Here is a 26,587-nt window from a genome sequence, read left to right as displayed (position 1 = left end):
ATCCTAGTTTAAAACAGAAGGTTTAATTTTAAGAGAGTGAGTAACTTGGGACACATTCTCCTTTGCATCCATTTTTTTCCTCTAGGTATTTATTATTTATTTGTTGTTTATTGAACAAGTACTGCTAGGACCAGAAGAATTAAAAGGCTATCTTGGCTTTGTTGCACCATTGAGCATCTTCCCAGTGCGTGATTCCTCAGGTCCAGTTAGCATAGGAGCTCCAAGATTTGCTGTCAGTTGTGAGCCTGTTGCTGTCAAATCTGCAAGCTGCAGCACTCTAATGATCATGTCTGTCATCTGCAGCTTGTGGACACCTACATCATGGGCTCCACTGTTACCAAATTAACATTTACAAATTAGTTCATAAGAATTTTATTAGCTCTGCTTTGATGGAGACGCGTGGTTGTAATTCCCATTATTCAGATAAGGAAATCCAAACAGAGCAGAAATAAAAGCACACATAATACTTTTACCTACATCATTTTATGAGAAGGATGGTTAAAACGTTTATTTAATATTCTACAATGCTTCTGGACTTTCATAAAGGAAAATTATTGAAATGCAAACATAGTGCCTGTTTATGGATTGCTCAACATGAGTATGACATTTACACGCTGTGTGTGTGTTGTCCAAGGCTGAATAATCTTTCAGTTTTAAGACCAGTCAGCTAATACAGTACCAAGAAGACAAATTAACATAATAATGTAAGAATTACTCTCATCCTACCTGTTATTCCAGAGAGGTCACAGCCACTACTAAACAGCTCAGTCACATTCAGAGAGTATAAAGCTTCTTTGAAGTCTAATTTCTGTTCTACTTTAAATCTGTCAAGAGAAACATTACGAATAAAAGGCTTGAAATCTGTACCCATTTGCTAGGAAATATGTTTATAAAGTGGATCACTTGGAAGGGTTTATCTGGTGAAATCTTTTGTTTTCATTATCTCAATTACCTTTCCTCACCTGTCACACCATTTCCGCCCAGATTCCTCAGTCAATACTGAGTTGCTAATCTCTCGCTTGCTTTGGAGATTAATGGCGGTGGGCAGAGGGAAGGGAATTCTCTATTTTTTGAACTAGCAAAACCCAACAAAACTGCCTGAAAGTTCTAAGTGTTCAATTGCTTGGCACCTTCCTATGAAAAGGAGACTTTCCCTCCAATATTCTACAATCTCGAGTTTTTCACACCATCAAAGCTGGTTTCTGGCAAATGCCTCAGATCCTGTGAGTAGGAAACAGGAGCCAGCAGTCTTCGGAGAAGGTTGTCGGCTTCTGAAGTACCCAGAGGCACATAACATTTATCACCCATCCCGCCCACTGACACAGGTGATCTGACTTTCTTTGAATTCTCAACACACCCAATATCTTCTTGATAGAACCTATAAAGGATAAAAGACTGAAAAGGAAATAAAAATTTAAATTGTACAGGGGGGAATGCCGGAAAGGAGTTATCCAGTGCTTCCAAATCAGCCATAAGTTAGGATCTGCTCTCTGTGTGCCTCAATTTGCTGCACCTGTGAAGAGGGACCTTCTATGATTCCAAATCAACAGCAGTTATGGGGTATTCTCACTCTGTCTTTTAAATAAAAAGGAGGAAAAAGTAAAAGTGAGACTCACTGACTTCATAGATGCTCAAAGCATCAGCTTGCTTTTTTAAACCAGATTGGAAACTTTGTTTATGAAAGAAAAGACCTGCAGCATTCTTAAACAAGGCACTGTGCATATTTCCTACATCAGGAAAATCCCCAGGCAATCCTGTCTAAGCAGCTTTGTGCATCCTGAGCATTCTTCTCAGGCTCCTGGTCTGGATATATGCATGTCTGCTCAAGGGTCTTTGCATATCTAACAGGTAGGCCTACATCTCCAACTAGAAGTCAGTTTGCACCATCAGTTTAATTAGATTATCATTTTAATTGTCAAACACTGAGCGTGCTTCTTAATTATAATTCTTCAAGATAATGAATATGCTGTGACAGAACTGCACTGGGCCTAAATTATTCCTGGTAAAATAATATGTATTTTTTGAAGATGTTAACTCTTTCAGAACCCTAGCCAACTGGGAAGGGGTACAACACGCACGTTAGAATCTACTGATGGGGCAGGCCTTTGGCCCAGTGGTTAAGCATCAGTTAAGACACGGTGTTCCATATCAAAGTGCCTGGGTTTGACTCTCAGTTCCTGATTCCAGTTTCCAGATGGCAGGCAGACGTGATGACTCAACCAATTGAGCTCCTACCACCCCCATGAAAGACTGAGCCTGAGTCCGTGGTTCCTGCCTGCAGTGCATTGTGGGCATTTTGGGAGTGAGCCAACAGACAGAAATGCTCTCTTGTGATCAGTCTCTCTCTCTCTCTCTCTCTCTCAACCTCTCCTTGACTCTATCTCTCTGACTCTCAAATAAATAAGTAAACATCTGAAAAAAAAATAAAATCAATCAATAATGAAAGCAGCTTATTTCATAGCAATTTTTCAACTTCTTCCTTATAACTTCCTACTAAGAAAGATAAAAGGCGGTATGATGATACTAAGAGGAATTCATGTTTTTATCACCACATTATTTAAAGTGAATAGAGTATGGGCTTCAAAAAGATGGAGGATATATGTTCTAATCTGCCTACAAATTGGCTATGTTTAGTGTAATTGCCCAATAATTTTAGAATAATGACAAGAATATTGTAAGACTTATTACAATTTCTAATAATACCTAATTATCACCAGAAAGCCATTTAAGTAACAGTCTTGCCCATAACATAGTCCAATGAAACTTGCAGCAGTAGAAACTCATTCAGACATTTCATAAAAGTATAACCTATAGCCACTCTCTAATTAGCCATAATTATTGGACCCATGAATATCCAGGTGTGAAGCAGCACTTTCAGGAGTCAGGCACTTAATGTAGACTATAGTTTTAATCTTCACAAAAACCTAGCATATCAGCATTATCATTACCATTAACATATAAAAATGTGGCCTTAGAAAGTTGGTTATCAAGCTCAAGGTCAAGACAGGTGCTAGATCTATGATTTTAAACTCACATCCTTTTGAAATCAAAGCTAATGTGGTATGTGCCTCTGCCTTCTCATCAAAATAAAATTCAAATGGGATGGTTGTGGGTGGGAGGGAGGTTATGAGGGGACAAGCCTCTATAATTCAAAAGTTGTACTTTGGAAATTTATATTTATTAAATAAAAGTTGAAGATATATGTATATATATATACATATACATGTATATGTATATATATATATATATATAATTCAAAGCCACCATCTCATGATGTCTGTCTTCCAAAGTTTGTGAGCCTTAATGTTTGCCCCGGCTGTGGCTCATCTCCACTTTTCCTTGACCCTCCCATAAAATACTGTCACCAAAGGCAAAATATAAGAAGCAAGAACACTGAACAGACGATTAACACTAAATCATCACGAAATGAATTCTTTTAGCATACACAAACATCTGTGTGCTTAAAAGATGGCGATTTGCTGCCCAGTGTAACCAAATTACATTTGCATGGGTGTCACATTAGTAAGTCTTGCAGAAAATGAAATAAAAAAAACGAATTTCTATTTTAAGACAAACCCTCTTTGGTCTTCAGGTCCTACTGTGGACTGATGTCCCTTCATCTCCTCTGTACCCAGAAATCTGTTTCAATGTAGGGTTGAATCATTCTTGGACCATTCAGTGCTAGGAACAATACAACCAAATCTCAGGGTTTCCCAAGGGTAAAAATCTAATCCTTGGACCTGTCCTATTATGTGGGTACATGTTAGCTTCTGGTCACTTTCCAGCCTTGCCAGGGTGTGTGTGTATGTATGTATGTGTGAGTGCATGCACGTGAAATACCTGATTTGCCTCGTGGGCTGAATTTTAAAACCTTTCTGTCTGTAGTATATACAACATACCTAGTCAATATTCAATTTCCATTTGTTATTGGTGTCCAATTGGTTAAAGTAAATGAACATTTTGTAATCATTACTGAGCTGATCATGACATATCTACTACTCTCACAACCCATCACATTTTCCTTTACTCCCTTCCTCCCACCCATACACAATACCCATTCACCCACTCACATATCCAAGGCTGGCCAAGCCCTGGGGTTGGCTTCTAGCCCAATAATAATATGACACCGCATGTCCTATGGCAGGTGCTTTTTCTCTTTCAAAGAGTTTCCTCAGCATCGTTGCTCCAAATCTCTATGCTGCTGCTCACCCTATCACTGCTTCCCTATCACTACCCATGTTCTCTAACCCAGGCTCTCCCTCATGCTTGCTGCACGTTGCACCTGTTTTCATACTCCTGATTACCAGCTCACAGTTTTGCTCTGCCATTTATTAGCTGTGTGTCTGCAGACCAGTTATTTATTTGTCTGCTCTTCTTCTGTAACCTGAGTATATAACTAGATCTCTTCCAAATTTATTAAATTAGAAATAGGAGAGTAGTAACTAGTACTGTTAGTACTAAAATGGATTCTCAGTAAATGCTAGAATTGAATGCAAAAATTAATGTAAAAATACAAGCTAATATTGAATACTGAAAATTTTATACGCATTTTCTCTTGTAATTCTCACAACAATACTAAAAGCCATGAATTATCATCAATTCTTTAGAAATAAAAGAGGAGCAAGGCAGTTGGCCTACTGGTTAACATTATGCTTGGGATGCCCACAATCTACATCAGAGTGTCTGGATCTGAGTCCCAGTTCTGTTCCTGATTCCAGCTTCCTGCGAATTTGTACCCTGAGAAGCAACAGATGATGGATCTCTGCCATAGAGATGGGAGGCCTGGATTGAACTCTGAAATCTTAGCTTTGGTGTAGTCCCACCCTGGTCTTTACAGTCATCTGGAGGAGCAAGCTGGTAAATGGAATCTCTATATGTCTGTCTGGGTGTCTCTGTCTATTCCTCTGCCTCTGAACTTAATTAATTTCTAAAAGTCAAATGTAACCTGAAAGAAAAGAGAAAAAATAGTAGACAACTAACTCTATTAAAGTAATAGAGTTAGAAAACAATAAAGCTCTTGGTCTTCAATAATATGTTCTATTTTCCATGTTCCAGTTTAAGTTGTTGATAAAAGATATTAGGCCATGTCACATCAGTTAGTATTTTTTAAAGAATGGTACATCTTGAAAAACTGTTGGTATTATTTAGATATTAGTTTACTTTTAAATAAAAGTCGTTCTTAATAAGTTAAAAATCCAGATCTCCACATCATCCAATGAAATCTGTACAGCCTCTCATTAGAAAAATACGTATATGACCTCACATACATAAAAAATTCTAAATAATTTCTGGGGCTTCGAGCACTCTCTGAACTTTCCGTAAATCTATGGCACTCAGTTAAGGTCTGCAACAAAAGAGCAAGAAACCACAATACTATCATTGTCCTTATAAATCAAGCTTAGAACCTCAGAGCAACCTATTCCTTCCTAAGCCATATCCATTAGCCATGCTCTGCAAAAAAATGCTTTCCTGCTTCACTCTTCTCTGTGTAACTGCTGCCTTCAAACACTCATTGCATACAGCCTGAATTGGTCAGTAGTTTCTGAACTGACCTCTGGGGTTTCAGTCTTTCCCCCTTTAAAAATCCTGAACATCACTACTACTGCTTAGGACAACAAACGTTCTTGAATAGCTACCATTTTTCAGATTTGTGTTTGTGTTGCACTCACAGAAACGGAACATGACTATCTCCTGGTCTCAGTTCATAGACCAGTGGGAAAATGAACAAACAATTTTAGTATAACTGCTATGTTATAAACACAAGGTCAAAGACAACTTTTCCCAGCAAGGAGAAAGGAAGATGTTTGTAAAATCCTGTGTAGAACAATCACAAAGGATTTCTAAAATCCCAACTTTGGCTTCAGAATCAATAGAAGTTATCTACAAAAAAGTATAATAAAAGGGAAGGAAATTAGGAAGAAAGAAAAATTTTAAGCAAGTTACTGGCATGACCAAAGTCGGTGTAACTAACAAATATATCTTTTTAAAACACTGCTGTAAATCATTCCACCGTCTCGCTTCAACATTTTCAATAAACCCCTTTGTTTATGAGACTTACCTCTCCTGAGTCTTTAAAGACCTGCTCATGTTCTTCTTCCATGCAGTCTTTGTTTACAGGTACATTCTTTGGTGCTCACTGACCATGACCTACTCTTTTTCCATGAACTTCCTAGTTTCTCCTGGTTATAGCACCTGTTAGCACTTATTATACATTGCTGCATTGTCCTGGTATATTTCTCATTAAAATCTTCTACTATTCCATCTAAGCATAACCATATTAGCAATATCCTTTATGTCTGTCTTAACCTTTTGCCCATAACAGGAAATCAACTGTTTAATAAAAAAACAAATTTATAAAATTGTGAGCCAAAAGACATAGAGCTAATCCCTCCTCTCCCAACACTAGTTGAATGACAATCAGTTTACTGTTTGAGTGACTCCATTTACTTATCTGTGAAATATGATATATAGTCAAGTCAGACTATGGAGCCACAGGATTTAGTATTAAAATATAAATGCTAAATCATTTACAAAGCTGAGTGTCATACAAATGAAAGTCACTTACTTATCTTCCTTATATACATGTACCAAATGATAACTTTTGCTCATACATGTAACCATACTATATTCTTAAAACACTTCTTGGCCGGCGCTGCGGCTCACTAGGCTAATCTCTTCCTGCGGCACAGGCACCCCGGGTTCTAGTCCCGGTTGGGGCGCCGGTTCTGTCCCGGTTGCTCCTCTTCCAGTTCAGCTCTCTGCTGTGGCCCAGGAGGGCAGCAGAGGATGGCCCAGGTCCTTGGGCCCTGCACCCACATGGAAGACCAGGAGGAAGCACCTGGCTCCTGGCTTCGGATCGGAGCAGCGCGTCGGCGGCAATGTGCCAGTTATAGCGGCCACTTTGGTTGTGAAGCAACGGAAAAAGGAAGACCTTTCTGTCTGTCTCTCTCTCTCTCACTGTCTAACTCTGCCTGTCAAAAACAAAACAAAACAAAACAAAACAAACACTTCTTATACACAGAGCAATCTGGTATATGGTAAGTATGTGTTAAACTCTTCAAAATAAGAAAAATTTTCCTAAGGTATTTACAAGATTATATTTAGACAAAGTAATATGGTATCCTAGATGATATCCTACTGCAGGACAGTCTCTAAAGTTAGATAGCTAGCATGTTATAGATGATAAACCCTAGAGAGCACCCTAGTATTTTTAGACTGCATCTTTTTTACCTTGATTCTAAACTAGTTATACATCAAAGAGGGAAAGAAGTATTCCTTAAGGAGTACCTATAGATCATCACTTATCTATTCCTGCCTACTACACCTCACATACAAGTATCCTTATGATTAATTTTCTCTTTTGTGTTTGCCTAATTTTGCCACAAAAAGATATTTTATTTAACAACACCACAGAATTCAGTTGCTTTTATGAATAAAATTATATCCCCCCCCACAAAATTACTATGTTGAATCCCTAAGTCCCTGTACCTTATAAAGTGATTTTATTTGGAAATAAGGTCATTGTAGCAATAATTAAATTGAGAGTTATACTGGAGTAGAGTGGACCTTTAATCCAATATGACTGATGTCCTTATAAGATATGAGAATGCCATGTGAAGACAGATGACAAAGAATGGAATGAGGTACCTACAAGCAGGGGAACCTCATGGACTGCCAGCAGCACCCAGGAGCTGGGAAGGGGCAAGGAAGGATTCTACCTCCAGTCTGAAATAGTGTGGCCCTGCTGATGCCTTGCCTTTAGACCTCAACTACCCGAACTGTGAGGGAAGCCATTTCTAGTGTTTTCAACTGTCTAATCTGCTTTATTCTTTTATTAGAGCAGCTCTAGGAAAGCAACACAGTTGCTTAAACTCTTCTAATTTTGCCAAAATCTTTCATTATCAGTTTAAAAACAATTATGCATCCATCAATATATAAAAGAACCACATTATCTGAATAATAAAATAAAAATCTTCTGATCTACCCTAAAGGATCTGTTGAGCCTATGTAGTTTTACCTCTTTTGCACAGAGCACATATTTTAAATGAGTATTTTTCTGTGTAAAGGAATTGTTCACTTGGAGAGAAAATATCTCAGAACTTTCAGTACATGGCTTTAGTTCTAAAGAAGCAATTCAATATGTGCGTACTATGAGCTAAAATATTAATGAACCTAACATATAAAAATATTCCTTTAAGAAATAAGAAAACATTCTTTCAGTGAAAAGCAAAGATATTATAAATGGAATGCTGTATTAATGTGATTAAAAAGTCAAAATCAAAATTTTATGCCTTGAGAATTTAACAGAAAAATCTAAAAAACTCTCATTTCTTTTTCTTCTCTAGAGAGAAATTTCCAAGTGCATGGCTGACATCCTATGTTTCATTATGCTGCACATATGGGAAGGAGGGGGTGCTGCATCAAGATCCTCAGAGGGAATGAATTAGAGTGACAGGAAAGTTGAATTCTGGCTTTTGAGATGTTTAAAATTAGACAATGGATAACAACATAGAATCTCTTTCCTTGAAAATATTTATGCAATTTAACTCAACAGTACTCATTTAGCACATACTTTGTATTCATCCAATGAAATGTGCTAGAGATTGTGGAAACCAAAATGAACGAGACATAACCCTCTGTCCCAGAACTCACATCTTAACAGGATAGACAAGAATGTTAACGAGAAATGGCAATGCAATACAGTACGTGCTATGATCCAAGTCTGTAGGAAATAGTCTAGAAATAAAGAGAGGAATAGCTTGTTCTAACTGGGCCTGTTTGGGAAAATTCATATGGAAGAGGTAACTTGAAAGGAAGTTTTGAAAAATGAGTGGAAACTGACTTATCACATAATGGAGAAGGACCTACCAGAGAAGGTAAAGTAGTAGGAGAGATTGAGAAGTCAGGGCAGACTGTGATCCTAACTTGGAACTATCTAGATGGTGATCTTCTCAACAAGAGAAAAATAGCCATCATTTATTTATTTCCTTCTATTTGCCAAACTTTGTGCTATGAGGAGATATAATGAGATACTTCAAGTAAAACCGCCACCAAGCTTTTAAACAAATCTTTGGTGGCTGAAATTTGTATGGAAACAAGAAGTACAACTGCCAACTAATGTTTGTGTTTCTATATATATGAGGATTCAAATTTATCTTATAAGGCAAATTGTTCACTTGTTTTGGAAAGCTATGTAATGGACTTTTTCATTTTGCAATTAGAATTTCAGAGGTAGAGGTAGAGATGTTTGAGAAGATAACAATATTAGCTACCCTATATGACATGAAAATGCTGTTCTCCCTAGGGGTTCAAATGTGAAAGGGAAATGGTAAAGGTAGCCTTTTGTGGGAGGGTATGTCCTGGTATGATGGCAATATTAGGCTGAGGAAATCAACAGGCAAGAGGTGACTCAAAAGAAATGGGCTACACATCAGGAATGGCCATGCCTAATAGCCACTTCTAAGTTACTTTCTACGTTGAAAGCCCAATTAACTGTCACTGAGCTTCAATAAAGTTTGATCAAACATTGAAGTTGCTCTTACAAGCATGAGTTTGTTAGGGATCCATGATGAAGTACCACAAACAGGGTACTGATTAAATGGAGATTTATTATCCCACAGTTATGAAGGTCAGAAGTTCAAAATCATAGTGTTGGAAGTATTGATTCCTTTGGAGAGCTATGAAGGAAATACTTTCTAAACCTCTCTCTTTGGCTTACAGAAGCCACCTTTTACTCACTTCTTTTCAAAATGTCTGCTCATTATGTACAAGTCTATGTCTAGATTTTCCCCTCTTTACAAGGACATCATTCATAATGGATTAGAGCCCATTCTAATTACTTTGCTTTAACTTGATTAGTTTTGCAATTCTTTGAACCTCTAAATAAGGTCTTATTAGGATGTTACATTCTGGGTTAAGAATTCAACATATGAATTAAGAGAAAAGAGACTGGGGCTGGCTCTGTGGCATAACAGGTTAAGCCACCACCTGCGACACTGACATTCCATATGGGCACCAGTTCAAGTTCCAACTGCTCTATTTCCAATCCTGCTCCCTGCTACTATAGCTGGGAAAGCAGAGGAAGATAACCCAAGATCTCCACCCATATGGGAGACCCAGAAGAAGCTCCTGGCTCCTGGCTTTGGCCTGGCCCAACCATGGCCATTGCACCCATTTGGGGAGTGTTGGGCAGTGAACAAGTGGTTGAAAGGTGAAAGATTTTCTCTCTTTCTCTCCCTCCCTCTCACTCTCTCTCCATGTCTGATACCTACATAATAGAAGTAATTGTAAGGGTTCCAAGATGGTGAATAGGGACAGGATGATCCAAATAATGTGATGCGAGAAGATATATGCCTGAAATAAAGCCATGGAAATTTGCAGTGAGAAACCCAAGAGAACAGTAGAGACTGAGCAGGTCTGCACGGAAAGAGCAAATAAGAAAGGGAAACGGCAGAGGCTCGGACAAGGGAGGTCAGCACCCACCCACAGCAGACCAGGTGAGAAGGGAATCCATGGGTCCACGGAACTGCAGGTAGCTGCAGGAGGGAGTGCTTGGCTAACTGCTTTTGAAGTTCCATACAGGGAAAAAAGAGAAAGTAGAATCAAATAGAGAGGCCGGGCAAGTCCCTGCCCACCCCCCTTCCCCCTCCTCCCACCTGAACTTGCAGCTGGCTGGGAGAAACCACTTTCCCCCTTTGTTTTTTGCATTTTTGTACACAAGCAAGAGACTGCCACCCTTGCCTCCCATGAGCACACCTATCAATAGCGAGGGTCACCTTACCTCAGCCCACACCCAGGAATGAGAAACACAATAATTCAGAAGAATGTCTTCCCCCACCACATGAGTTGTACAACAAGGAGAATTCCTGACTATCAGAAGCTTGTACGTGTCCCACCCTATCATTGAAAAGTGAGCCAGGCTCCAGTAGGTGGGACACAAGGAACCCACTCACAACACACAGACCCATAGCAACTCATAGCAGAGGGAACCATCCGCACAGGAAAGCCTCCACAAATTAGAGGTGCAGTTTGTTAATCAGGACAATCTAGAGCTGAACACACCAGAGACTAACACCAGGGCATCTCAGAACTGTGAGGAAAAGAGCGGGTCACACCAACAGAGGTGAAAAACCTCCTCCAACCAAATAACGAGAGGAAAGCTACAAACCCCTCAGGGCCTTACCCTGGATACCTGCTCCACCCTGGAATATTGAACAGAACACCCAGGCCACATCCAGCACACAACTCTTGGTACTCAGTGAAAGTATAGATGTCCCACCAAACCACAAAGACACTAAAATAGAAAAGCAACCAGACCAAAAAAAATACACAAATGCTGAAAAACAAAGGAAAAACATTAAATGAGGAAAGAAAGACAGTATGAACATCCCAAAGGAACACTACAACACTTCAATAGTAGAAGGTAAAGATGAAGAAATCAAGGATATGCCAGAAACATAATTCAGAAAATTAATCATCAGATTACTTAGAAGCAATCAAAAGAAAATTCATGAACTAAATGAAAAGTTTTCCCATGAAATTAAGATATTAAAGAGAAGTCAAAATGAAATACTAGAAATGAAGAATTAAATAGATGAAATAAAAAAATGGAGTGGAAACCCTTAACATAATATGGAGACAGAAGAAAAAAATATCAGAACTAGAAGACAAATTTCTGGAAATTTTACAGTAAGACCAAAAAGAAGAAGAAGAAAAAAAAAAAGAAGAAGAAGAAGGAGAAGAAGAAGAAATTAGAAAAATGGAAACCACTGTTGGAGATCTAGAAAATACTATCAAACGACCAAACATATGAGTCTGGGAGTTCTGGAAGGCATGGGAAGAGAGAAAGGATTAGAAGGCCTTCTTAATGAAATAATAGCAGAAAACTTCCCCAAACTGGAGAAAAAAAGAAGCATTCAAGTACAGGAAGTACACAGAACTCCAAATAGACATGATCAGAAAAGATCTTCACATTGTAGTAAAACACTCCACAGTAAAACATAAAGAAAAGATCTTAAAATGTACGTGAAGGCCGGCACCGCAGCTCAATAGGCTAATCCTCCGCCTAGCGGTGCCGGCACACCGGGTTCTAGTCCCGGTCGGGGAGCCGGATTCTGTCCCGGTTGCCCCTCTTCCAGGCCAGCTCTCTGCTGTGGCCAGGGAGTGCAGTGGAGGATGGCCCAAGTGCTTGGGCCCTGCACCCCATGGGAGACCAGGAGAAGCACCTGGCTCCTGCCATTGGATCAGCGCGGTGCACCGGCCGCAGCGCGCTGGCTGCGGCGGCCATTGGAGGGTGAACCAACGGCAAAGGAAGACCTTTTTGTCTGTCTCTCTCTCTCTCTCACTGTCCACTCTGCCTGTAAAAAAAAAAAAATCAAGAAGCCCTTGTCTACACATACACACACACACACACGAAAAAAAAATGTACATGAGAGATATACCAAATCACATTCAGAGGATCTCCAATTAGGCTCACTGCAGACTTCTCATCAAAAACCCTACAGGCAAGGAGAGAATGCTGAGATATATTCCAAGTCCTAAGAGAACAAAACTGTCAACCCAGAATACCGTACCCTGCAAAGCTCTCATTTATGAGTGAGGAGACATAAAGATCTTCCATAACAAATAGAAATTGAAAGACTTTGTAGCTACCTACCCATCCCTAAAAAGATGCTCAAGGATGTGCTACACACAGAACCACAGAAACAGGAACATCACTACAAAGGAAGTGAGTGCAGAAAATGGCCCAGTAAAAGTACAAAGGAAACCCAAAGTAAAAAATTAGGACTATTAACAGAAATACGTCAAGGCAAAGTCATTACCTAACAATACTCAGCCTGAATGTAAATGGCCTCAACTCCCCCAGTTAAAAGATACAGACTAGCTAAATGGATTAAAAAATAAAACCTATCTATTTGCTGCCTACAAGAAACACATCTCACCAACAAAGATGCTCACAGACTGGAAGTGAAAGGATGGTAAAAGATATTCATGCTAACAGAAACCAGAAAAGAGCTGGCATAGCCACCCTTATATCAGACAAAATGGACTTTAACACAAAAACTATTAAAAGAGACAAAGAAGGGCACTATAGAATGATTAAGGGATCAATTCAACAGTAAGATGTAACTATTATAAATAGTCATGAACCTAATTACAGGTCACCTGGCTATCTAAAATAAGTTTATGGATTTAAAGGGAGATATAGACTCAAATAAAATATAATATAAAGTGAGGTATTGATGTCCCCTACTTTCAGCAATGGACAGATCAACCAGACAGAAAATCAGCACAACAGAGTTAATAAACACTATAGACCAAATGGACATAATGGATATCTACAGAACTTTCCAACCTACAGCCACAAACCACACATTCTTTTTACCAGTACATGGAACTTTCTCTAGGATTGACCACATGCTAGGCCATAAAGAAAGTCTCAGCAAATTCAAAAATATCAAATCATACCATGCATATTCCCTGCCCAGAATGGAATGAAGTTGGTAATCAACAACTCGGGAATCCTCAGAACATATGCAAACACACGGAGACTGAACAATATGCTCCTGAATGATCAGTGAGTTATTGAAGAAATCAAAAGAGAAATCAAAAACTTTCTGGAAGTAAATGAAGGTGACAATAAAATGTATCATAACTTATGAGATACAGCAAAAGCAGTGTTAAGAGGAAAGTTTATAGCAGTTGGAGCCTACATCAAGAAATTGGAGAGGTACCAAAGAAATGAGCTATCAATGCATCTCAAAGATGTAGAAAAACAACAGCAAATGAAACCCAAAACTAGTAGGAGAAAAGAAATAATTAAAATTAGAGAAGAAATCAACAAAATTGAAATCAATAAAACAATACAAAAATCAGCAAAATGAAGAGCTGATTCTTTGAAAAAATAAATAAAATTGACACACCATTGGACCAACTAACCAAAAAAAGGGAGAAGACCCAAATTAATAAAATCAGAGATGAAAAAGGAAATATAACAATAGACACCATAGATATAAAAAGAATCATCAGAAATTAATACAAAAAGCTTTATACCAACAAAGCAGGAAGCCTAAAAAAAATGGATAGATTCTTTGATACATACAACCTACCTAAATTGAGCCATGAAGACATAGGAATCCTAAACATACCAATAAAAACCAAGACAGAACTCCAATCAGTAATAAAGACCCTCTGAAAAAAGAAAAGCCCAGAAATGGATGGATTCACCACTAAATTCTACTAAACATTTAAAGAATAACTGACTCCAATTCTTCTAAAGTTATTCAAAACAATGGAAGGGGAGGGAATCCTCCCAAATTCTTTCTATGAGGCCAACATCACCTTAATTCCTAAACCTGAAATAGATACAACAGAGAAAGAGAACTACAGACTGATCTCTCTGATGAACACATACACAGAAATCCTCAAAAGAATACTAGCCAATTGAATCCAACTAAACAACAGAAAGATCATCCACACAGACCAAATGGGATTTATTCCTGGTATGCAGGGATAGCACAATATTTGAAAATCAATGAATGTGATACATCACATTAGCGAACTGAAGAATAAAAATCATATTATCTCAATAGATGTGGAGAAAGCGCTTGACAAAATACAACACCCTTTCATGATGAAAACTTTAAGTGGATTGGGAATGGAAGAAACACTTCTCAACACAATCAAAGCAATATATGACAAACCCACAGCCAGTGTCCTATTGAACAGGGAAAAGGTGGAAGCAATCCCACTAAGATCTGGAACCAGACAAGGATGCCTACAACTGCTTTTTTTTTTTTTTCTGTGACAGGTAGAGTTAGACTGTGAGAGAGACAGAGAAAGGTCTTCCTTCCATTGTTCACCCTCCAGATGGCCACTACAGCCAGCACACTGTGCTGATCCGAAGCCAGGAGCCAGGTACTTCTTCCTGGTCTCCCATGCAGGTGCAGGGCCCAAGCACATGGGTCATCCTTCACTGTCTTCCTGGGCCACAGCAGAGAGCTGGACTGGAAGAGGAGCAACCGGGACAGAATCCATTACACCAACCAGGACTAAAACCCCAGGATGCCAGCACCACAGGTAGAGGATTAGCCAAGTGAGCCATGGCACCAGCCCTATCACTGCTTTTCAATATAGTCCTGCAAGTTTTAACCAGAACCATTAGACAAGGAAAGCAAATCAACGGGATGCAGATTGGGAAGGAGGAAGTCAAACTATCTGTATTCACAGATGACATGATCCTATAAATAGGGAATCCAAAAGACTCCATTAAGAGACTATTGGAACTCATAGAAGAGTTTGGAAATGTAGCAGGATATAACATCAACACACAAAAATCAATAGCCCTTGTATATGCAGACAATGTCACAGCTGAAAAAGAGCTTCTAAGATCAATCCCATGCATAATCGCTACCAAAAGATTAAAATACTTTGGAATAAATTTAACCAAGAATGTCAAATAATTTAATGATGAGAATGACAAAACATTAAAGGAAGAAATAGAAGTCAAAAAAAGAATAATCTCCCATGTTCATGGATTGAAGGAATCAATATCATCAAAATGTCCATATTACCAAAAGCAATTTTCAGATTCAGCGTGATACAAAAGTACCAAAGACATTCTTCACAGATATAGAAAAATGATGTTGAAATTTATGGAACATAGGAGACCCCAAATTGCTAAAGCAATATTACACAACAACAACAAAAAGCTTGATGCATCACAATATCAGATTTCAAGACATCCTACAGGGTAGTTGTAATCAAAACAACCTGGTACTGTTACAGAAACAGATGGATAGACCAATGGAACAGAATAAAAACACCCCAAATCAATCCAAATATCTACAACCAGCTAATTTTTGACATAGAAGCTAAAATCAACCCCTAGAGCAAGGACATTCTCTTCAACAAATGGTGCTGGAAAAACTGCATCACCACATGCAGAAGCATGAAGCAAGACCACTACCTGAAACTTTTGACCAAAATCCACTCAAAATGGACTAAAGACCTAAATCTATGACCTGACACCATCAAATTATTAGAGAACATTGGGTAAACTCTACAAGGCATTAGTATAGACAAAGAATTTCTGGAAAAGACTCCAGAGGCACAGGTAATCAAAGCAAAAATAGAAAAATGGGATTATATATGTGATTATATAAAGAGGTCAAGAAACTCAACAACAAGAAAACAAATAATCCAGTTAAGAAATGGGCAAAGGACTTAAACAGACATTTTTAAAGGAAGAAATTCAAATGGCCAACAGACACATGAAAAAATGCTAGGATCATTAGCTGTCAGAGAAATGCAGATCAAAACCACAATGAGGTTTCATTTCACCCCAGTTAGATTTGCTTTCATACAGAAATCAACAAACAACAAATGCTGTTGAGAATGTGAGGGAAAACGCACCTTAATCCACTGTTGGTGGGAATGTAAACTGGTAAAGCCACTATGGAAGATAGAATGAAAATACCTCAGAAATCTAAATATAGACCCACCATATGACCCAGACATCCCACTCCTGGGAATCTACCCAAGGAAAATTAAATCAGCATATGAAAGAGCTATCTGCACCTCCATGTTTATTTCAGCTCAGTTTACAATAGCAAAGACACGGAGTCAGTCCAAATGTCCATCAACTGAAGGTTGGATAAAGAAATTGTGGGATATATACACCATGGAATACTACACAGCTATAAAAAAAAATAAAGTCTGGTCATTTGCAACAAAATGGATGAAACTGCAAGACGTCATACTTAGCGAAATAGGCCGGTCTCAAAGGGACAAATTCTACATCTTCTTACTGACAGGTGATAAAAGGCAACATGTAGAAATGAAATTGACACTATGAGAAGAAATGATTTTGAACAGCCCTTCTCTTGACTGCTGAGGAATGTCTCTTTATTCTATATTTTGATTATCTTTTCCTTTATAATATTTTCCTTACTTTTTCTCCCTCTCATGAATCATTGAACTCTATACTAAACATAGAGTTAATCATATATGTATAAAGTTAATTGAAAATAGTAAAGAATAAGAGTGAGAATAGGGAAGGTAAGAGGGAGGGGGATGGTAGTTTGGGGGGGGGGCAGGAATGGGGAGGAGAATTACCTAGATCTCAAAGCTATGGTCATGAAATATATGAAGTGCATAACCACAAAGCAGTCTAGTCCTACATACTTTCCTACAGACTCAATTCTAAAGATGCAGCTAAAAAAATTGCCATAGAACCACAGAATCCCTTAAGCTGGCTGGTAAAAATAGCAGCTTAAGTATTTAAAAGACCAAATAGACAGGATAAAGTGGTAAAATGACCATATTGATAGGATCAAATGATTAAGTGATCATACAAATAGGACTAAGTGTATGCAAACCATAATAGACAGAATTAAAAAGGTGTGAAGGCTCCAACATGGGAAGCAGTCCATGCAGCAGACTTATAGAACAACATTTGCTTTACGTAGCACTCTAACCTCAGAATCAGCCCTGAAGTCACTCTGGTCTAGCTGGAAAGCCCAGGGGAAGCATAGCAGGCATGGAAAACCAAGACACTTTGGGAAAAAAATATCCTATAAAATGGACCACTGTGAGTGAGACCCCAATGGAAAGAAGTGGCCACCAAAGAAGGAGATACTTTTCTCTGAATGGAGGAGAGAACTTCCAGTTTTCTGATGGCCTTTTCAAGCTAGTGGATCCAAAAGGCTTCCATAGCCAAAGCAGATCAAGTCACGAGCCTTGGGTGATATTCGTTTCACACCTAAGAGTTGTATTTGTTAAACAAACAACAGGAGTCAGTACATACTAACTTCCCACACAGGACCTCTGTCCCCAAAGAATTATACAATGAAACTTAATAGTAAAATTTTTTCTCAAGAATCACTTCCCATTGGTATATTAAAAGGATATTATTATGTCTCATAAGTAATAGTTATGTATAAGAGCTCACAAAATATGTATCATCCTCAGATTCTTCTTCAAAGACAAGTAAATTGCTAAAAGGAAAAAAGGGGGAAGAAGGAAAGGAAAAGATGAAAGGGAAATAAAAAGCAAAATTACCTTCAAGAAGCAGTAACATAGATCACCAGCCCTTATATAGACTGTTGAGGAACACTTCTCTTAGTATTCCTTACTTCATTCATTCTTTACTTTTTCTTTCTTTCTTTTTATTTTTTCTTTCTCAGATAAAACAGGAGCAGGAGCAGGAAGTGGAGGTAGAATGGGTGGGAGGGCAGGTACAGTGGGGAGAATTACTATGTACATAATGATGTATTTATGAGATACATGCAAATTAAAAATAAATAAATAAATTTTTAAAAAGAGCAAATAATGAAAATATTGGAAAATAGAATAGTTATTGCTCCTGGCAATGAAAGAAAAACATGAAAGGAACTGGAATCCATAAGGAGATGCCTCCATTTTTGCAGGTTGGATTTCCTAAGAAGCAGACTTTGAGATAGAGATTAGTGGGAAGAATGTTTAAGGAGTGACTTAGGGGTTAACATCTGTGAAGAGAGGTGAGGGAAGCAGCAGTGAGCAGAGGGAGAAGTTGGTCAGCAGTGCAGAACCAGTGAAGGCCTCCACCTAGTCTTTGTCATGACAGTGCTAGAGCTGTGAGCCCTTCTGAGTCGGGGCGCAAAGATCAGGCATTTATTACTGTGCTGAGAAATCACTGGATGCCACCTACCCTGGGGAGAAGTTGTGACCTTGAGCAAGGCATTCCCCTAAGAAGGCCACCTGAGGCAGCACATCTAGTACCCGGGAGAATAAGTCTTTCCTGCCTGAATGAGGATCTGGATAGTACATCACATAAATTTTCAGTATAAATCTCTAATGTATGGGACATTTACCAAACATATAAATCATGTCTTTTGGCCACTATTTTGTTAGAGATATATTTATAAAGAAATTTAGAAATAATGATGTAATGGAGAAATAAACAGTACATTAAACACCTGAAAAAAAAAAAAAAAGTAACTGTACAGGAAGTGTGGTTCCAGTTTGAAGAAGCTGTCCAGACTACAGACTGGGAAACATGCCTTAAGGGGTTCCTAAAAATGCTGGGAAGAGAAATGTGACAACATCTTCCATTTTCTATTGTCAATTGAATATGAGGCTCTTGCATTATTATGAAGGTTGAATGAACTGGGAATACTTTGACTGCAAGTATAAATGTGCACATTTTATGTTGAAAAAATACAACTCAGAGTAGTTGAGTGACCCCTGCAAGACCCCATTGGTTGTACCTGGCACTGACAGTTTTCAATTCAGCAATAATTTGCTAGAGACATTAATCTTTCCAAACTTCAAAACAGAGAAGTTAAGGTGAAGATAAACAATTGAAATTCAAATTTATTATTTCAGTTATTTGAAGTAAATTATAACATGTATAGTTATATCCCCTAGTGTTTTGGTACACAGTAAGAACAAACAAACAAACAAAAACTTGGAAAGAATAACATCAAGGCAGAGATGTACAGTTGAAAGGGAATTGGAGGCCGGCGCCGTGGCTCACTAGGCTAATCCTCCACATAGCGGCGCCAGCACACCGGGTTCTAGTCCCGGTCGGGGCGCCGGATTCTGTCCCTGCTGCCCCTCTTCCAGGCCAGCTCTCTGCTGTGGCCCAGGAGTGCAGTGGAGGATGGCCCAAGTCCTTGGGCCCTGCACCCCATGGGAGACCAGGAGAAGCACCTGGCTCCTGCCATCGGATCAGCGTGGTGCACCAGCCACAACCCACTGGCCATGGCGGCCATTGGAGGATGAACCAATGGTAAAGGAAGACCTTTCTCTTTGTCTCTCTCTCTCACTGTCCACTCTGCCTGTCAAAAAAATAAATAAATAAATAAAAAAGAAATGACTAAGTGTGAGTGAAATGGCTAAGAGAAAACTGCAGTAAAAACCAAGACGTTAGGAGACCAATGGCCTTGATGGGTTTGAAGAGAAATTTAGAAATGAAAAAATGGAGTGTAAGTTATTGAACAATTGTCACTTTTTTAAGACTTCAGATAAAGTGTGAGTTGAGTTATTTAGGCACACTGATTTCTCTCAAATTTCTCCCATTTCTTAGAAGCATGATAATAAGAAGTTAGTGTTTATAATTATTGCTTCCTAAGAATTCCTTTACAATTTCCATATTATGCTAATTACCTAAAGTTGACCATAGGATTAATAAAATAGAGATAGAATTTATAATTTAATGATATAATTCAATGACCATAAAGGGTGATTTAATATGTTTTTATTGTACAAAATACACTACACTAAGTGAGTTTTTTTTCTGTCTTGTTTCCTTTAAATATAAGTTAAATATTATTAATTCTAGTTAGGAGAAAAATATGGAAAGACAATTTAATATAATAAAAAGATAATAAGCCCTTTTTGTTCCAGAATTGTAGTGTTAAGACATATATTTCTTCAGTTCCTTCAAAGAAAATAAAATTGAATAACTAAGTCCAGTCCTCATAGTGAAGTGTTGCAGGTATGACTAAGACCTTGCTTTCTGCTCTCAAAGCGGAGTAAGACTTTCAAGTGCATTTTTCTTTGGTGTTCTTAGCCCTCGTGAGCACTGGTTATCCTTCAGCCGCTATTTAAATTTCTCCGTAAACAGTGATATAAGAACCATTACAATCAAATGACATTACCAACCTAGGGATGCTGATTTCCACTTCCTCTTCATGCATCTCAGAGAACCATTCCAGGATTTGGTGAGCAGTAATTAGGTTTTCCACTTCTTCAATGTTCACACCTTCTGCAGGAAGTATGATGATTAAACTAAATTCATCACCTTTGTAAGGCAACTCCAAAACCTGGTAGTTTATGGAGAATTCAGAAAAATAACCTGAAACAAAAGAAAAATATTAAACATACTTGGCAGTTTCCAGAGTCACGCTATTAGAAAGTATGGTTTCCCTTATTACCGTATTTTGTTCTCAGAAGAGCCTTCATCATAGGAATTATGATTGCTGATCCATCCTTCTTAGTAAAACTCATGAGCTGTGTGTCTTCTTTTCTGAATTTCTGCTTCCAGTCTCCCTTGAAATAAATAGCATTCACCAGGACAAGCCGAGTCAGAGGGCCAAACTCTTCATCGGAAAACATGTCTTTAATTTTGCCTGTGGGGGGAGTGAAGGAGAAGAAGGAAGAAAAATGCAACAGTGATTCAGTGGAACTGATCTGAACAGGAGTAAAGCAAAAATGTTTTTTGCAGATCAGTTTTGGACTAGGTTTCTTATAATCTAAACATCTCAACTTTGAGAATAAAGGGAAATGTTACTAAATATTTCATCAAGAAATAAGTGCAATTGGAATTTTGCTAAGAAATAGGAAATAAGAGACCATTCTAGGCATTGTGATTACCCACACTAACTGTCTTCTAAGGAGGAAGAATAAAACCAAAATATTTATTCCTGCATATTTATTGGCATTATGGAAATGTTGTTTCAAGATTCTCTAGCATTCTGAGGCAGGGCTTCCAGCCTACGTCACCAGACAAGATGACCGGCTCTCTGGACCAAGCAGGACAATTCTTCCTGAGGCCACTCTCAAACACCACAGGACAGATAGCAAGAGAAAAACATCCATAACCATCCCAACATCTACTTGTCAGTTTCTGAAGTAGCTACAGAAAACAGACCTTTGGCCATTTATCCCCATCAGATTATAGGTATTTTCTCTTGAGTGGGGAAAACGTTAGGCAGGAAGTTAAAAACTAGCCTGTGTGTGTGTGAGAAGGGCCTGAAGAAACCAACGTCTGCTACAGAAGTCCCAGAAGCCCAGCATTTTGTACTTCCAAGTCCTGCTCAGACCCTGATAACCTTCTAGGTAGTTCCAGCCCTTCCCCCAAGGAAAGCTCCCAGAATTCTCTCTCCTCAGGACCAAATGAGTTACTTGACTGGATAACATAGGGCAATAAAATCTTCACAGATGCCCCAGGGGAAGCCCCTCTGCGGACTCCAACAAACCTGGGGAACAATTTGCTAACTTTCTCTCCATAAAACCCTTTATCCCTATGAGCACCATTCACCACATCTATCCCATAATTTATGCTTCTCAATATGAGTATTCCCATACAGAATAAAGTAGCATCTTATAATATCACAATGTTTTGTAGCAGATGAATAAAAAAACAAATTATTGTCATAAGGGGCCTGGTATATACTTGCTACTTCACATATTATGCTGAAAAGTTCCAATAATTTTGAAATATTTTAGTAGTAAGCTCAGTTTAACTGAATCATAGCTCACATATTTCTAGGATTTGAATTTAGGTCTGTGTGACTCTCAGGTTACTCTGTCCCTTTGTGGTCACTTTGGATGTTTTGCCAACTTCTATTGCAATTCAAGTCTAGATTACTAGGTTTATGATAAGATGATTAACATTAATTATTAAACATCAACACAATCAACTAAAATGTGCTAATTATTTGCACTATAAGTGGGAAATAAGGCATTTGGGATTAACAGACATAACTTCTACCAAACCGAAAATACCAGTCCTGCTTCCATACTTGAATAATTTAAACTTGAACAAAGATGGTTGCTAAAATTTTTCCATTAAGAATTCTATAAATAGTTGCTCAAAAAGTAATAAAAGAATCAATATATTTCCAAAGCAACCTACAATTACTCCTGGTTTTAAAATTTGGTATTAATTTAAATAACAGTGAAATGAAATAGGAGATTTGATCCTCTGATCCCCAGTGTAGCAGAAAATATTCAGCCATTCTTTACTTTAGGATATTAAAAACCATGAATACAATGGCAAATAATGATTTTATGAAAATGGGAAACTTTACCATCTGTTTTGCTTTCCACCCAGGTACTTATCGTCTCTGCACAAGCTCTTGCATCCTGAAAATCCACCAGTTTTATAGCACTCTGAAAAAAGTCCTTGTTGCTATGGAGATACTGTTCTTTCACAGCGAATCCTTCTTGAAGGTAGAGGGCATTGGCAAGATTAAATGTAAATTCTTGTTTTTTCTCTGAGATGGCAGAGAAAAATGACTTCAGCACAGAAAATTCTTCTCCTAAAAAATAATTATAATGTATACTGACATATTGAACAACATAAAAACAACAGCTTTTCAGCTTGCTATCTAAGTCCGCTGATTCATATCACCATTTTTTGCACTCTTAGATATAACCAATGATCCTTTCCAAGTGAGTACAAATAGTTTAAACATTTATCTCCTGCAGAATATGCATAAAGAAGTCAACTTTTTTAAGATTTATTTATTTATTTGTAAGTCACAGTTACAGAGAGAGAGACAGAGAGACAGAGAGGGAGATCTTTCTTCCATCTGCTGTCTCACCCTCCAGATGGCTGTAAAGGCAAGGGCAGAGCCAGGCCAAACCCAGGAGCCAAGAGTTTCATCCAGGTCTCCCACATGGGTGGCAGATATCCAAGTACTTGGATCAGCTTCCACTGCTTTTCCCAGACCATTAGCAGGGAGCTGTATCAAAAGTGGAGAAGCCAAGACATGAACCACCGTTCATATGGGATGCCAACATTGCATGCAGTGGCTTTCTTGGCCACACTACAAGGTTGCCCTGAGAAGTCAACTTTTAAATAGGAAAAAAAGTCCATGTAAATTTGGAATTTGAAACAGGAATATGCATTTACACAGGCTGAGGATTATCTGTGTTTATAGTCACATTCGGTTCATTTTTAGTTGTTAGAAATTTATGTTTGGAGCCTTATTCTTTGCATAATATGAGCATGTGATACTTATAAAATGGGAATACTAATGAATGCTGATGGGAGGTATGACAGTGATAAGCAATGCTTTTCAATATTACTTTATTTCAAATTAAAAAAGAACTGCTCTCTTATGAGCAACTGCACCTGTCCAGGTCTTAAAATTTGCAAGATAACACTTATAACCATCTCTAGAGATGTGTAAGAATCAGAATTGTCTATTTCTTCAGTTTCATGAATCCATATACTTTGGCTGTCTACATGAACAATAAAAATCTTTAACCATTCCCACTATAACCACTAGCCAAATGAGTCAGTCAGCTAAAAGAATCACCATTGGTCTTGTATTTATGGCTCATTTGTTCTGACCATAGTGTTGTCAGGAAGCTATATATGTCTATGAGAGAAGTCTACTCATAATTTGCTCAATAGCTTCCTATTCATTACCAAATGGTACCAAAATTGTTTTATTCTCTTCTGGCTTAATCCTGAAACTGTCATACATCTGGGAACTTCAGACAATAAGTTCTTTAATGGTCTCCACTTTCATAGCTTAAAAATTGACTATATTCAGTTAAGCCGCAGTGATGCAAGCAAATGGTTCATCATTAGATGTCCATTTAGAAAACAAAGTATTACTGAGAGGAAATTGCTATGAGGTATCCATTGAAAATTACGCATGTGTGTGTATGTGTGTGTGTATGTTTATAAACACATTTTTAATCAAGGAGCTAACAGTACACAGCACATCTTTGTGCAAATAGGGGCCTCACCGGTGGGTTGCCACTTCATGACCTTCTATCTTGTCTGGCGGAGTGAAGGCTATGTTTCAGTGCCTACTTGTTCTTGTGGTAGTACAACCCACACAATCTTGCAACATTGTATCCCAAACTCCAGGATTCTCCATTACTAAGATATAGTAAAATATTTTGGAGATAAAACTTCTAAATGGCCAGATTGGAAGAATTTCAGTAATTATATGCAACCCTGGAATTCCTTACATAAATAAAGAAAGAAAGTTAATCTGTTTTACTTGTTTGTGTAATGATTTCAGATATAATCATTTATTGCTCTTTGAAGCCAGAAAAAAATATCCCAATAGCTAGGAGGCTAACTGAAAAAAACTTCCCAAGTGAAGACATGAGAGTTTCTCCAAAAGAATTAATTAAGGTCAGACATGTAGTGACAGAATTTGAAACTAATTATCAGGAATTTATAATTTATGAACATCTATAAAGAAATGAAAAGAAGAGAAAGAAAGGGCAAAAAAATAGTTCCAACTCATTTGTCAGAGCAAGTAGATTTATGTCATGTACTTAAGGTCTGAGACTGTGTGACAAACAGCTGCCCTTTGATGAATCACTGGACTCACAAGTCAAGGCAAAAATGTCAGCAACTGGAACAAGATTGGAGGAGAATGCAAAGTAATCTGCCTTATAAACATGATTCAATTTACAGATTAATGACCTCATTAAACCAGACTAAAAAGAATACATTTGCATGGCTTCTAATAAGCAGTGAGAACAAGTTTATTTCATTTCCTAAAATAGAGCCATGTATAACCTTTAAATCACGAGGTGACTATGACTTTTGGTTTGATTTTACTAGATTGCCAGAAAATGTTCTAAAGTCCAGAATGTGTTCTCTTCTCCTGCTATTAGGAATCCAGGGGCCAATTGTGTGAGCATGTGGGAGATCCAAAAATGAACACGAGGGAATCCACAGAATTTAGATTAACTCAGCCAAAGGTCCAAATAAATGACCAAATCCACAGTCTTCTTTTCACAGTCAAGAATCTGAGACCAAGGGACATAAAGAAATCTTGCGAAGTGACATGATTTGTGCCAAGTTACAAGATCATTTAGTTGAAGACCAAGGACAGGAATTCAGGCTCAGTTGTCTTCAGAACGCTCTTGAAGTAAAGAAACATCTTCAATTTAGATTCAGCACTATCAGAGGCAAAGAGAATGGAGCATGATCAGATGCTCAGTAAAAGGGGAAGATAAAATCTGAGTGGTTGTGTTGACAAGGAGGGAGTGAAGGAGAACTGAGAACTCAGAGGCCCACTGGGATTAGGTGCCAGCTGTTGCATGCCCAGCTGTAGGTCATTGAGAATAAGCCAGGTGTTAGAAGGAAATGGTAGGCTAGGACCACGGGTTGTTAACAGGAAAAATCAAATGAGATTGCCTCAACAATAGTACCTTTCGAAAATAAGTAGGGGATTGAAAGCAGAGACAGGAATAAGGTAAGTCAATGAAACACTCACCTTGGTCATGAACTTTATAGGAACATGTAGAAAAAAAAAAAAAAACCTCAGTTGCTGAGATAAATAATATTTCAATGCAATATTTTTTTGAAAACCAAGGTCAATGTGAAACACTTAATAAGAATAAGATACAACAATTTTAAATGCTCCTCCAGACAGGATCAGTGTTCCTAATTTTCCGTTTTAGCTCTGGTTCCAATATGGCTCTGCCAGGCACTGCCTCCTATCTTTACCTCAGTGCCTACCTACCCGTCTTGCTCCAGACTCCCTGGGCCTTTTCCTTAGTCTTGCAACTCACTAGTCCATTCCTCTGTACCCTTTCTTAGCTCTGGCTCTCCTCTTCCTATATTTCCTCATTTCCCCTGCTCTTGTTTTTCAGATTTTTTTTCCTATGTTCTTCTTTCTTGATAGTCTTTCTTCACCTTTAGCACTTACTCTCCATTTGTGTCTCTCTCTGCCCCTAACAGGGTATAAGAGAAAATTCATCTGATACATTTTGTTATATGTATTTAAATGTTAATGCATATTTTTGATATATATGCTTCCAAGGAAAATATGAAACTCTTAGCTAATACTCTTACCAAGAGTCTCACTTTATTAATTTTGAAATTATTCCTAGGCAA

The 26,587-nt window shown here is 38.1% G+C and overlaps 1 protein-coding gene across 2 annotated transcripts in view; it reads right to left on the bottom strand.

Moving 5' to 3' along the window:
* The window catches only part of SERPINI2 (serpin family I member 2), a 43,340-nt gene that overhangs the window by 12,327 nt on the left and 4,426 nt on the right, over window positions 1–26,587 (bottom strand). For both annotated transcript variants that reach the window (XM_089331009.1, XM_002716373.6), the window contains 4 exons: window positions 22,797–23,027; window positions 20,919–21,113; window positions 20,647–20,839; window positions 727–824 (listed from right to left, as the gene is read on the bottom strand). In XM_089331009.1, coding sequence (XP_089187135.1) covers window positions 727–824; window positions 20,647–20,839; window positions 20,919–21,113; window positions 22,797–23,027 — 717 coding nt within the window. The remainder of the gene's footprint in view (window positions 1–726; window positions 825–20,646; window positions 20,840–20,918; window positions 21,114–22,796; window positions 23,028–26,587) is intronic.

The sequence above is a fragment of the Oryctolagus cuniculus genome, chromosome 4, assembly GCF_051225735.1.
Source record: "Oryctolagus cuniculus isolate XC-2025 breed Fujian yellow rabbit chromosome 4, ASM5122573v1, whole genome shotgun sequence".
Taxonomy (NCBI): domain Eukaryota; kingdom Metazoa; phylum Chordata; class Mammalia; order Lagomorpha; family Leporidae; genus Oryctolagus; species Oryctolagus cuniculus.
The sequence above is the reverse complement of the archived record's forward strand: the minus strand, read 5'-3'. Positions and strand labels throughout refer to the sequence as shown.